General features: G+C 53.5%; 3 protein-coding genes across 3 annotated transcripts; 1 reads left to right on the top strand and 2 right to left on the bottom strand.

Moving 5' to 3' along the window:
* The first annotated feature begins 100 nt into the window (after window positions 1-100).
* On the top strand, window positions 101-2,737 carry LOC112344442. The gene is made up of 3 exons (XM_024669217.1): window positions 101-1,913; window positions 1,967-2,149; window positions 2,218-2,737. Exons 1-3 carry the CDS (start codon window positions 130-132, stop codon window positions 2,582-2,584), a joined length of 2,334 nt encoding a protein of 777 aa, XP_024524985.1. The 5' UTR covers window positions 101-129; the 3' UTR covers window positions 2,585-2,737.
* An 817-nt stretch (window positions 2,738-3,554) lies between these two features.
* On the bottom strand, window positions 3,555-5,975 carry LOC9633081 (pentatricopeptide repeat-containing protein At4g02750). The gene has a single exon (XM_024674305.1). It carries the CDS (start codon window positions 5,973-5,975, stop codon window positions 3,555-3,557), a length of 2,421 nt encoding a protein of 806 aa, XP_024530073.1.
* Window positions 5,976-6,151: 176 nt separating this feature from the next.
* LOC112346120 lies at window positions 6,152-10,602 on the bottom strand. The gene is made up of 11 exons (XM_024674266.1): window positions 10,494-10,602; window positions 10,286-10,415; window positions 9,780-10,225; window positions 9,531-9,628; window positions 9,030-9,115; window positions 8,630-8,690; window positions 7,945-8,128; window positions 7,790-7,836; window positions 7,019-7,271; window positions 6,831-6,960; window positions 6,152-6,763 (listed from the first exon to the last, which is right to left on the bottom strand). The coding sequence occupies exons 1-11, from the start codon at window positions 10,594-10,596 to the stop codon at window positions 6,211-6,213; spliced, it is 2,091 nt and encodes a 696-aa protein (XP_024530034.1). The 5' UTR covers window positions 10,597-10,602; the 3' UTR covers window positions 6,152-6,210.
* Window positions 10,603-12,592: the final 1,990 nt, after the last annotated feature.

Genomic DNA, 12,592 nt, shown 5'->3' with positions numbered 1-12,592 from the left:
AGCTCCGCCGCTACTCGCTCTTCCCGCCCGTCTAGTAAGCTTCCTTGGTCAGCCATAGCTAGCTAGCTAGATCAAGAAGAGGAATGGGAGTAGGGTTGCTTGCTCCTTGGTGGAGTATGCTAGGGCAGAATGGAGGTGGAGCGAGTGGTGGTGGCGGTGGACGTGCGGCATTTGATCGGGCAAGCGCGCAGCTATGGCTGTGCCTTGGAGAGCTTGGTGCGCAGGATCTTGGCCATGGTAAGCAACAGCAACACAATGTGGGCATTCACCTTCTTGGATTCGCTCGCGTCTGGGGCGTCGACGAGTGTGCTGGGGAGAGCTGGGACGGCGCCGTTCGCGTCGGCGAGAAACGAGCGTAGCATCAAGGCATTCCGGGATTGCGTGGACAAGCTACTAGTGGGAGATGCTCAGGAAGATCACGCTGCTGCTGCTCCTCGCCATGCCTGGGCATTCCACATCGCGAATGCGTTACTGCCGCTTCTCACTGCTTACTCGTGGGATCCGCTGCTGCTCGACGACAATGGTGATCGCGGAAAGTCGATGCTGCTACCCATCACCCGCCCGAGCTTGTTGCTAGTGCTGTCCACGGCGCCATCCCGGCAAGAGCTCCATGCATTCCTCTCCTCGTCCTCGGACACGGCCGGGCTTCCCGAAGAAGAGCGAAGAATCGCTTCTCTCCACAAGCTCTTGGAAAAGAAGAACGTACACGCTCTTTGGTTCCAGCCGCCGGGAGAAGCCGCCACCTTGATGGATTTGCTCCAAGCTGTCAAGAGCTCCTCCTCCTCTTCCTGGGGTTTCTCCTCCGTGGACACCTTCCTCGTCGCCACCCTCGTCATGCCACACCGTCTCCTCCTTCCAGTGCTTTTGTTGCCGCTAGTTTTCCCACGCACCACCCAGCGCCATCTTACTCCTCCAGCCAAGCTCCGTGTGCGCATCTCGGACAAGCACCGGTTTGTATGTGACGTTGGCATCACATCACTGGGTGAGAGCACAAGTTTGGACGAGCACGGGTGTTCCAAGATTCGTCTTGCTCTCACTGCCGTGCTTCCACGCAGCGATCGAACTGTGGCCTCGGCGCAGCAGCACAGAGTAGTCGAGACATACGTCGTGTACCAGCATCGGCAAAGGAGCGGGGTCGGCAAGGAGCTTACTGGAAGCGCGAGACGCGAGTTGCTACAAAGGCTTGAGCACTTGCCCGAGGAGCTCGTCTGCCGGCAGCAGCATGAGCTCAGCTTGATCCTGCTCTTCCTGGCACGTCAAGTTGCTGTTGCTCTCGTGGATATGGAGGTTACGCAGGGTGGGACGACGAGACAGCTGAAAGGATTTCTGGAGCCACTGTCCATCTCGTCGGCCACGTTACGTATAGTCACAGGACAAGACGCTCTCACCAGCGTGAGAGTTTCGAATGCCTCGGACGACGCAAAGCAGCCATGCACACGGCTGCTCTCAGGTAGCTGGAACGAGGCGTGGAGCTGGTGTATGAAGTTGCTGCTCCAGAATGCAAGGATGGACTGGATGGACCCGGTGTTCAAAGAGTCCATGTACCCGGGAGTTTTCAAAGCTTGGAAGAGACAACGGTGGCAAGAGAGCACGTCTGGACAAGTCGTTGCTGCACCCGACACGGGACCAGGTGATTGCAAGCATCAAGAACAGGATGACAATGATCCAGCAATGGACGTCTCGCAGGACATGGCAGAGTCGTATACCTCTTCTCTAGCCGAAAGGCTTGAAGGTTGCATCAGTGCCGGCAACTTCGACGCAGGGAAGCTCGTGAGGGACACGGCTGCCGCTGTCCAGGCGTGTCGTGCTCCTCCAGAAACGATCCACAACTTGCTCCTCCTGGCTCCCAAGGAGTTGTCCTTCAAATATGCGGAAGGCGGCAGCAGCCATTCGATGGATCACAAACTCAACGAGTATGTTTTCTCGTTTCATGTTTTCTCTCTGACTGACTTGGATTGCCCTCCAGATACACGCTTCAGATCCAGCTTCGGCTTGAAATGCTAGCCGCTGGTCAAGCACCGGGCATGGAGGCCGAGTTCACGGAGCAAGTCTGTGAGCTTCTGTATGACATCCAATTCAGCCTTGGTGGTGATATCTTCACGGAGGAGGCGCCCCTTGTCAAGTTTGCTGACCGAGTCGTGCGCTCAAGGTGACGAGTTTACATTCCCTTTTGGTTGGCAGTCCTGTTTACTTTGTGTGTTTACTTTGTGTTTGCAGCTACGAGAAGGTCCCTCGCGTTGTCGACGACATTTACACGCGGATGGAGTTTCTTGGATACGATAGCGCCGAGCCAAACGCAGTGGAAGAAATGCCGCTAGCAGCAGTGCCATTGGCATTCTCGGAGGAGGTTGTGAGGAGCGGGAGTGACGTTACGAAGGCCCAGATGGACGTGGAGAGAGCTCGGAGGCTATCACACTTTTCTGGGTTCCAACAAAAGCGTAAATTCGTGAAGAAAGCGCGGCTTGCTGCTACACCAAGCCACAAAGCAACTGTGGACTCGGTGCTTGAAACACCACACATTCAACTGTGCTCTTCCCGACCCAAGGGGCCGTCTGTGCTACCACGGCGCTCAATCTTCCCGTGATTCTTTCTCCAGGGTGTTGGACAAACCGAAAGATATACCTTGAGGCGAGATTTAAAGGAAGTCATGGATCATCAAGGTCAAACGGGTGACTCGAAAGATCTTTCCTTTTCAACTGAACGTGCCCAGACCAAACAATTTTGTTATTTCATGAAACTGGAGTCAAAACGGAATGTTGCGTCCATATCCCGGCTGTCCACAAGTAGCTTTGCTTGAACACGCCGAAGTGGTAATCTCCTCTTTCATACTGCTTGCCAAACTTGTGAGTGATCCAAAAATGCGGCCCTATTGTTCGAGCTAGATCGAACGCTTGCTTCACGCTACTAACGCTGATCAGATTGACACTAGGCCATTAACTAGTTCAGCTTCGATAATCTTGCAGTCAGTGCCAGCCTAGCTGCTTAAACTCTATTGAATGGGATAGCATCGTTCTCTCGTTGGAGCAGGGCTGGAACAATGAGACTCGCGGCGATCGTGTTGGTGTTCATGGCCTGGTTCGTCTTCCCGGCCGCGAGAAAAGCTAGCTCCAAGCCATCGAAAGAACAATATTGCTTTGTGGAAGACGAAGACGATTTAGCAAGGTTGGAAGAAAGAAAATTGCTCCTCTTGAAGCCGAACAACGGGCATAAGTTTGTATCATTTTGTGTCAGCACTGGGTGCAGAACGAAAAGAAAAGTTATCCATGGTCCACTGCGAGCTTCGAGGCCGCTCTACACCGGCGACTTTAGAACTTGGCCGGTATGTTCTGAGAACGCACAAGAATCTGGTTAAGACGAGCAAGCTTTTGACTTCTTGTACTGCGTAGCGTTTGAGATGATGGATGCACAGTGGCTCGCAATGCGTGCTTCCTGGAGGTACAAGAACCGGGTGGGATCACCAAGGTGTGGTTTCGTCAAGAGGAGTGTGAGGAGCTCTGCCGATACTCGCTCGTGTTCCTTGCTGTAAGTTTGGCCACAGAAACCATAGATAGAATCTAGAAATGTGGCTCGACAATGCTCACGCCAGGTGGTTTCCGGAGCCCTTTGTCTTGCATGCTTCGTCTCAAGCACGCAGCGTCCTCTCGCCGGCCAACCGCCACAAACATGTTGGACAGGAGCACGTAGTGATTGCTGCAGCTCTCGTCTTGTCTGCCGCGATGCCATTGCCTATGATGCGACTCTTCTTCCTCACCACGCGTGCCCACTGCAACTCCCATGCAACCCAGCTGCTGCGCTGCTCGGGCTCCGCACTCAACGTCCCCGTGAGTTCTGCACGCGGCCAGCACCGTCGACCATGCCACAGGATCCGGCGAAAACGGCAGGCCATGAACCAGCCGTTCCGCCTCCGCTACTTCTCCCGCCCTCGCCACGACGTCAATCATTCTGTAGTAGTGTTGCCGGGTGGGGCTGCGGTAGTGCTCGCTGCTCATCCATGCAAACAGCTCACAGCTCCGCCGCAACATCCCGACGTGACTGCACGCTCCTAGGACATGCATGAAGGTGATGCAGTCTGGGGTGAAGCCGGCCAGCACCATTTCCTGGAACAGGTCGAGTGCCTCGTGCCCATGCCCTTTGGCGGCATACGCACCGATTATGTTGTTCCACGACGCCAGATTGTGCTGTGGAGTGTTGTTAAAGAGAATCTTTGCATCCTCGAGTCGCCCCTTGTGTGCAAAGGCAGCCACCATGCAGTTCCACGAGCAAGTGTTGCAGTGAGACATCCTCCCAAAGGTAGAAACGGCCTCCTCAAGTTGCCCGTTTGCCGCATAAGCTGCAAGAGCAGCATTCCACGAGAGGTTGTTTCTTTCCGGCATAGAATCAAACAATGTTTTCGCCTCTACCATCTGCCCAGACTGTGCATATGCTTCTATAATGCTGTTCCATGAACGCACGCTTTTCTCTGGAAATCGATCAAACAACTCCTTGGCCAGCTCTACATGCTCGTTTACGGCATACGCTGAAACCATGGCATTCATCACCGCAACATCTTCTGGCAGCCGCTCAAACACCCGTTTCGCCTCCGCCACGTCCCCCAATACCGCATAGCACCCAATCATCGCCGCTACAGCAGCGGCCGTGCACACGGGCATCTCCTCCAGCGCCTGCTTCGCCTCGACACAGTAGCCATTCCCCGCCAGCGAGGCAACAAGCGCGCTCCACGACCCGAGGCTTCGCTCCGGCATCCGCTGGAACATCGCCTCCGCCTCCTCGATGATCCCACTAGCTCCCAGCGCGGCGATCATGGCGTTCCACGACACAACCGTCTTGTGAGACAAGCACTCGTGCAGCCACTGTGCCTCTTCGATCGAGCCCTTCGCCGCCACCGCCCCGATGATGGTGTTCCACGACACGGGATCCCACTGCGGCATTTTGTGGAAAATGCGCTTGTCGTCCTCGAGCAGCTGCCCGTTCTTGGCCTGCGCCTGGAGCAGCGCGTTCCATAGCACCACGTCGCGGATGCTGGGCATGGCGTGGAAGCCGGCAGTCGCCTCCTCCAGCAGTCCCGCGTCGGACTGGGCGGTGAGGAGGATCGCCCACGACACGGCGTCCCACTCGGGCATTTTGCCGTGGATGTGCCGCGCGGTATCAACGTCCCCGCCGTGACAGTGCGCCGCCAGCACCGCGCCCCACGACACGATGTTCCTGCCGCTCGGCATGCGATCGAACAGCCTCTTGGCCTCGCCCCAGCTGCTGGGACAATCGCCCCGCGCGTAGGCGGAGATCATTGCGGTCCAAGACACGACGTTTTTGTCATCGCCCTCCATGGAATCGAAGATCGTTCGAGCTTCACACACATGCCCGGCTTGGGCATACGCACACATGACGACCGTCTTTGAAAATACGCAGTGCTCAGGCAAGCGATGGAACACTCCTAGCACGTTTTCCAGTTCCTCAGCGTCTGCGTAGCATTGTAACATAGTCGTCCACGAAATCTCATCTTTGCAAGGCGCCGCATCAAACACCCGCTGCGCTACTTCTATATACCCTTGTTGGGCATAGCCTGCAAGCAAGGTGTTCCACGAGACGAGGTTGTGACATGGCATGGCGAGAAAGATCTCCTGCGCCAGACGTTGTTGCCTGTCCTGTGCATACATCCTCACCATGGTCGTCCACGACACCACGTCTCTGGCGGGCATGACGGAGAAGAAGATCGCAGCCGCGTCGTGGAGGCGGCCAGAGGTGGCGTGCGCCTGCACGAGGATGTTCCAGGAGAAGGCATCTGGCTGCTGAATGTGCTGGAAGACGCGGCAAGCGTCGTCCAGGCTGCCGCAGCGCGCATACATCTGGACGAGATGATTGGCGATCAAGGTGTTGGAGGCGACGAGATTCTCGTGCTTGTGCTCGAGCTGCCTGGCACGGAGCAAGCTCCTGCACTGCCGCAGCTCACCTGCGATCGCAACCAGCTCCACTCGCATGACATGGTTGTTCTATATATGGTGAGAAATCTTTCGATCAATAGATTGTACAAAGCGTGGTGATCAATCTAAAAAGCGTTAATGCTTTCGTGAACATCTAGTTCTTCTAGTAGTCAACTTGTAGCACTGTAGTTGCTCGAGGGATCATTGGTCAGCAACGTGATGCGCATGCGAGCTTAGAAAATGCGATTTTGTATCTCTATACACTCTGGCATATTTTTTCAGTGGCGATAGTTTACACGTGGAATATACGGATTTCACTCAACGAAGAATGATTTTCCTGCGAGCCGAATCCTGTCCAGAACAAGTCATCTTCCTCCAGGAAAGATCCGCCCCGCGACTCGCTGCTCTGGAGCATTTCGGTGCTGGGCTCCTCGAAAATGTGTGCGAGATCGAAGGGGTCGAGGATGGTCGTAGCGGCAGCAGCAACAGACCCAGCCTCGAAACCCACCAGACATTGATGACTCCTGGGCTCCTCGTGCTGCTGGCTCTGCGAAACTGGAGAATTTCTGCTGCTGCTGCTGCTAGTACTGCTGCCGCCGCTGTTGCTGCTGTTTGTGAGTGCCCAAGACACGACTTCAGTGGATCTGGCAGTAGCAGCACTCGCGGCAGGAGCTTCGAATTCACTTCTAATAAGCCCTGAGGAGGTTGTGTGCATAGAGGTTGATCTAGCGTGTGTCACGGGATCAATCCCAAGCGCCTTGAACTTCTTTTTGATGGTCGAGTTCCAGTAGTTCTTGATCTGGTTGTCTGTGCGACCGGGGAGCTTTGCAGCAATCTGGGACCACCTGCTCGTTGTATGGGAAAAGTTTCAGGGTTCGTAGCAAACATTGGTCATGAAGTGAAAACTCCCACCTGTTTCCCACAATTGCATGCATTTCCACAATGAACTTCTCCTCCTGGGCCGAGAAATCGCTATGGTTGAGCTCCGGCCTCAGATAGTTGATCCATCGCAGCCTGCAGCTCTTCCCGCATCGCTTGAGACCTGTCAGGATCATCACATGTACGAGATTGCTTATGAGAGTCACATGATGTTTATATACCCGCATGCTTTGGAATGTCACTCCATCGGCTGTGGCCGTGCTTGAGCAGGCACTCCATCAATCGCTCGTCTTCCTCTGGCGACCACAGCCCACGCCGTGCCATCAAAGGTCTCCTTGTTCGAAGATTTGTCTTACCACTGCTATTAACTTCCATTGTCCTGCAAGATCCAAACTTGGGACCTTTGAGTTCCTGGACAGCACTGTGGAGAAGGAAAATATTCCTCTTCGCCCATAACCTTCTCTTCTCCAGTGACTATATAACACAATTCTCAAGAACTGTATCGTTTTTTTGTTTCGATTTAACTACCATTTGTAACTGCGAGACGTGCTTTTACTTCTCTTTCCCTTGGAAAATCTTTGTATTGTTGGACCCGCCACCATTGCCAGTGTGCAGCTACGAGCCTAGATGAAAGCTAGTCTCCGAGGTGGCGCGATTATCATTTCTTGAGCGCTGTAATAATTAAGCCGGCGGTGGACCAAGTTGAGGCAAAATGCCAAGGCTCTTGTTTAATCAAGACTGTAGGCATGAAACACGATGATTCGAGGATTTGGTGTGATTTCCAATAAAAGCGCGTCGGCATAGCATCGCCCTCCGAGACTCGACAAATGCCCGCAAATAAAATTTGATCGTGCCTGTTGTTGTCCTAGAGAATGAGAGAGACATTATAGACGGGAATTCAAGGGAAAGGTGGACAAGGGACACCACGCAAGCTTCCAAAAGAGCTGGCGTTGCCTGTGGCTGCGATGGCGAGCTCGTTCTACATTGCTGACCAGGACGTGTCTCACGCTCGCCTCGCTCGCTCGTTGCTTTCCCTTGGCTACAACTCAGCCAACTGGGCGACCCATTCCTTGTTTCTTCGCGTTACGTTACGGGGCGGGATTTTGTCAACGCTCAAGGCTGGCCGTGAGAGACGAGGAGCACTCACTGGAGGGATTGCGGCCAAGCCAGCCTCGAATCTTGGCAGTGGGGGCCTCCAAATCCTCCTCATTTGAAGTCCCGGGAAGGACGAGCTCGCAAGTCGTGTGGTGCCCACAAAGATGTTGCTCACACAGGATCGGCTGCTTGGGCGACGCCGCTGAATCTCTTATCCTGGACAGAGACGCTGTGTCCTGGAACAACATCTAGACGATGCGACGTACGTGTGTGACAAGATGCCTCTTTGGAGCATTGCAACATTTTTTTTATGCTTACGCGGAGCAATGCAGAATAACGGAGGTTGCCCAATGTCGTGGAACTCTAAGCTAGCATCTTATGCCCCAAATGGGCATCAATCGGCGAAGTGTTGTTTTGAAGAGCGTAACCCGCCTAGGACGTTATCTCCTGGAACAGTTTGTTTCGAGCTACCAAAACGGGCACCTGGATCACTCTTTCTTTTCATGCTGGAGTGTAGCACGGTAACTTGGACCTCCATGATAGTGCATGGTGAGGTCTCGACCGTGCCATGGAAACTTTTAACTCGGTGCGTGAAGTTACATATGTATATTTGGCCATTCGAGTTAAAACATCCATCATTGCTTCTGCATATCTTTTCATGGTATCAGAGCCTTGAGGGACATGATAGCAGCGAATGTTCTAAATGGTCATGTACATAGTGCCACTGTGGTAAGCACCGTGACCGCCGACGACTTCACCTCCACCATCCTCCGGGAGCCTGCAAACACCTCTACACCCCTACATGAGGCTTTGGATCCATGGAAAAAGCACGTGAGATTTTCCGAAGTGGAACGTTGTTTCATCGAATGCTATGATCCAAGCTTATACCCAAAACGGGCACAGCTTCGAGGCCGGCGTGGAGCTACGTCGGGCTGCTGCATGCCATGGTGGAGTCTGCCAAAAACTCGTTCGATAATCTTGCGCTCTTGGTTGTTTGTAATCTATATGTTGCGGGGAGAGAGAGCTGGAACAACGAGAAAGAAGAGAAATGTTCCTGAACTTGCTGGGTGCATTAGAATTCCCTATCAATCAAAGTGAACAACCCATATCAACCATGGTATGCCTGCCGCCGCCCACCTGCTGGGCTTCGAGGCGGCTCTACATCCACGACTTGGTACAAGAACCGGGTGGTGATTTTCGCTAGATCTCCACATAGGAAACATCTTCACCGAGGCCCACATGCCCGTTTACGGCATATGCTCAAACGATGGCATTCTCCTCCGAGGCATTCCCCGAGATGACGGTCGGTCGATTGTCTCATTGTGTATCCCATGATCGCTGCGCTGGGAGCTAGTGGGCTTGTAGAAGATGCTGGAGCGAAGCTTCGGATCGTGCCATCCGTTTGTCGTCCTCGGAGCGCGCGCGCGCCTGTGCCCGGGGATGATCTTCTCTCTGGCGACTCAGCTACTCGCGACCATTACTGCCCGTTCGTGGAGTCGCGGATGCTGGGGATGGCGAGTCGCCTTCTCGTCGAATGAGTGATGAGGAGGATCGCCCACGAAGACACGGGCTGCTGATTATGGAGTTCATGAATCAGCGTCTGCGTGGCATTGTAGAGTCAGGCTGCTGCTGGCATACATAGATCTGGACCATCTGGACGAGATGATTAGCGATCAGGGTGTTGGCGGCGATGAGATTGCCGTCCTGTTCGCAAGCTGCTGGCGCAGAGCAAGCTCCTGCAACCAGCTCCACTCGCATGACATGATGACCGGTGTATATGGCGATAAATCTTTCAATTGTTTTGCAGTTCTAGCAGTGAACTTGTAGACATGCGAGCTTAGAAAAAGGAGTTTGTGCATGGAGATAATGGTTTTTCCTGCCTTCAAGTTGAGCAGAATCCTGCCCAGAATAAGTAGTCTTCCTCCAGGAAAGATCTGCACGACTCGCTGCTCTGGAGCATCCCGCTGCTGGAATCCTCGAAAATATATGCGAAATCGAAAGGGTCGAGGATGTTCGTGGCCTCCAGACCATGACTTCTGGGTTCTTGATCCTCGTGCTGCTGGCTCTGCGAAGCTGGAAAATTTCTGCTGCTGCTGCAGCTGCTGTTTGTGAATGCCCAAGAGGCGACTTCAGTGGATCTGGCAGTAGCGGCACTTGGAGCTTCGAATTCACTTGTAGAGCCTGAGGAAGTTGTGTCTATAGACTGCTGGGTCTGAGAGACTGTCACGGGATCAATCCCAAGCGCCTTGAACTTCTTTCTGATGTTCGAGTTCCAGTAGTTCTTGATCTGGTTATCTGTGCGACCGGGGAGCTTTGCAGCAATCTGGGACCATCTGCTAGTTGTAAGGCAAAAGTTTCACGGGTTCGTAGAAACATTGGAAGAGAAACCCCACCTGTTTCCCACAATTGCATGCATTTCCGCAATGAACTTCTCCTCCTGGGGCGAGAAATCGCTGTGGTTGAGCTCCGGTCTCAGATAGTTGAGCCATCGCAGCCTGCAGCTCTTCCCGCATCGCTTGAGACCTGTGCTCACGACCATCACCACAGATCATTTGTCTCTATGAAAGCACTTCTCATGTCAGAGTCATGATGTGTATATACCGGCATGCTTTGGAACGTCACTCCATCGGCTGTGGCCGTGCTTGAGCACGCACTCGATCAATCGCTCGTCTTCATCCGGCGACCACAGCCCACGCCGTAGCATCAGAGGTTTCCTTGCTCGTGGATTTTTCTTACCGCTGCTATTAACTTCCATTCGCCTGCCTTCTAAAAGAATTGTGTTTTGTGCCACCCGTCTAACACAACAAACTCGAGGTTGGCTGCGACTATCATTAGTTAAGCCAAGCCATAATTATAGAGACAAAAGCATGAAACACGCTGATTCTTTCCTAGCTAGCTACCAACCGTCACAATTAGAAGTATCCAAAACTTGACAAATGCTCGCAAATAAAACAGGTAGCGAGGGCAGCTTTGATCGTGCCTGTTGTACATTGTCCTAGAGAATGAGAGACACACTTGTCGCTGCTATGGCAAACTCGTTCTACCGTGTGCCTCATGCTCGTTGGGCCACTACTTGGCTGGATTCCTCTTCGGTTTCGACGCGACCCATTCCTTGTTTTTCGGAGATCCAGCCATCCCGGGGGCAGGGTGGACACACTTCTGTCAATGTGTGATGATAACTTCGTGTAGATGCAAGGCCTTTTGTGTATGAGATGGCGGCAGAGGCGTCTCAATCCCGCGCAAATCTTCTCCAGTCGTCTGGCGCCGAGAAAGATGTTGCTCATTTGCAATAGATCGGCATGGTGACCTTGATGCTGCTGTATTCTACTGCGAACTCACAACGAGGTGTCCTGGAATGCAAGCGACTGCCCAGAATGGGCATCCAGAGAATGCGAAGTACGTGTTTGGCAAGGTGCCCGGAGCATTGAACGTGGAACATTCTTTTCTATGCTTACGCGCATCAAGGCATGGTATTGGAAGCAGTTCGACTCTCGTACAATGCCCGAGCACAACCTCATGTCGTGGAACGCTATGCCGGCAGCTTATTCCTAGTATGGGCATCAATCGGAGGCGAAGTGTTGCTTTGACAAGATGCCCGAGCGCAACTAGAGCAGCCGGAGACAACTCTCCAACAGGGAGTTCGCTCCATGAGTAACCGAGCCTCTTGCAAGTGCCTGCTGAACGGCATGGCGTGGAACTCATTCTACTCACGGATTGTTAAATTTGGCCCCTATCTTGTTTAGAGATGGGGCATGCTCTTTCTTTCCATAGTGGATCAACGTGCATGGTCAGCGAGGCTATATATCTCACAGCGCCATGGTTGATGCCATGCCGTGACATGCCTGGAATTCCAGGGTGCCTGGAAATTGTCTATGGATTCCAACATCGTCGGCCAGCCAAAAGCCTCATGCAAGGGCATAGAGGTAAACACACCAGGGGGGAAAGACCCATCTGTTAACATATATCGCCTTGATGTAAGTGGAGAGGGATCACAAGAGATCAGCGTCACAACTGGATTGTGATGCCAGGAACAACGAAATAGTGGCCGAAGTTCACACTGCCTAGGACGCCTTGTCCAGGAAGTCCGTTGGACTCGAGTGGAGTGGAGAACACAGGCGAGAAAAGAGTAATTGGGATGGGTTTTTCATTTCTATGTTGTGGCAAATGGCAGCATTTAACTGCGGATTTTGCGAGAGACTGGCTTCAGCTTGGTTTGAGAACAAGAGCTGACCGTTCAACTTTCTTGACAACGAGAAAGAAGAACTCCTCCTCCAGCTACAAGCACGCACCTGCCAAGTTGCTGGAGGCCATGTTTCAGTGGATGCCAGAGCGAAGCCTCGGGCCGTCGTGTCCCACCCACTGTGTCATCTCGTTTGTCGTCTGGAGTTCCATAGCACCAAGTCGCGGATGCTGAGTCGCCTCCTCCTGCAGTCCCGCGTCGGACTGCGTGGTGAGGAGGATCGCCCTCGACTTGGGCATTTTGTGCCCGTGACAGTGGGCCGCCAGCGCCGCGCCCCACGACACGATGTTCCTGCCGCTCGGCATGCAACAGCCTCTTGGCCTCGCCCTGCTGGGACAACCGCCCCGCGTGTAGGCGGCGGTCCAAGACACGACATTTTTGTCGTCGAGTTGAAGATCGTTCGCGCTTCACACACATCCGGCTTGGGCATCGTTTTTGAAAACACGCAGTGCTCCGGACG

The sequence above is a fragment of the Selaginella moellendorffii genome, unplaced genomic scaffold (assembly GCF_000143415.4).
Source record: "Selaginella moellendorffii unplaced genomic scaffold, v1.0 SELMOscaffold_0, whole genome shotgun sequence".
NCBI lineage: Eukaryota > Viridiplantae > Streptophyta > Lycopodiopsida > Selaginellales > Selaginellaceae > Selaginella > Selaginella moellendorffii.
The sequence above is the reverse complement of the archived record's forward strand: the minus strand, read 5'-3'. Positions and strand labels throughout refer to the sequence as shown.

Bases quoted from the DNA above. Each gene is read 5' to 3' on its own strand.
- LOC112346120 (XM_024674266.1), bottom strand. From the start codon at position 10,596: ATGCTACGGCGTGGGCTGTGGTCGCCGGATGAAGACGAGCGATTGATC. The intron at 10,416-10,493 runs GTATATACACAT...TCGTGAGCACAG, and splicing joins TGACGTTCCAAAGCATGCCG to GTCTCAAGCGATGCGGGAAG. The intron at 7,272-7,789 runs GTCAGCAATGTA...TGTGTTATATAG, and splicing joins CGAGCGTGAGACACGTCCTG to TCACTGGAGAAGAGAAGGTT.
- LOC9633081 (XM_024674305.1), bottom strand. From the start codon at position 5,975: ATGCGAGTGGAGCTGGTTGCGATCGCAGGTGAGCTGCGGCAGTGCAGG.
- LOC112344442 (XM_024669217.1), top strand. From the start codon at position 130: ATGGAGGTGGAGCGAGTGGTGGTGGCGGTGGACGTGCGGCATTTGATC. The intron at 1,914-1,966 runs GTATGTTTTCTC...ATTGCCCTCCAG, and splicing joins ATGGATCACAAACTCAACGA to ATACACGCTTCAGATCCAGC. The intron at 2,150-2,217 runs GTGACGAGTTTA...TTGTGTTTGCAG, and splicing joins GACCGAGTCGTGCGCTCAAG to CTACGAGAAGGTCCCTCGCG.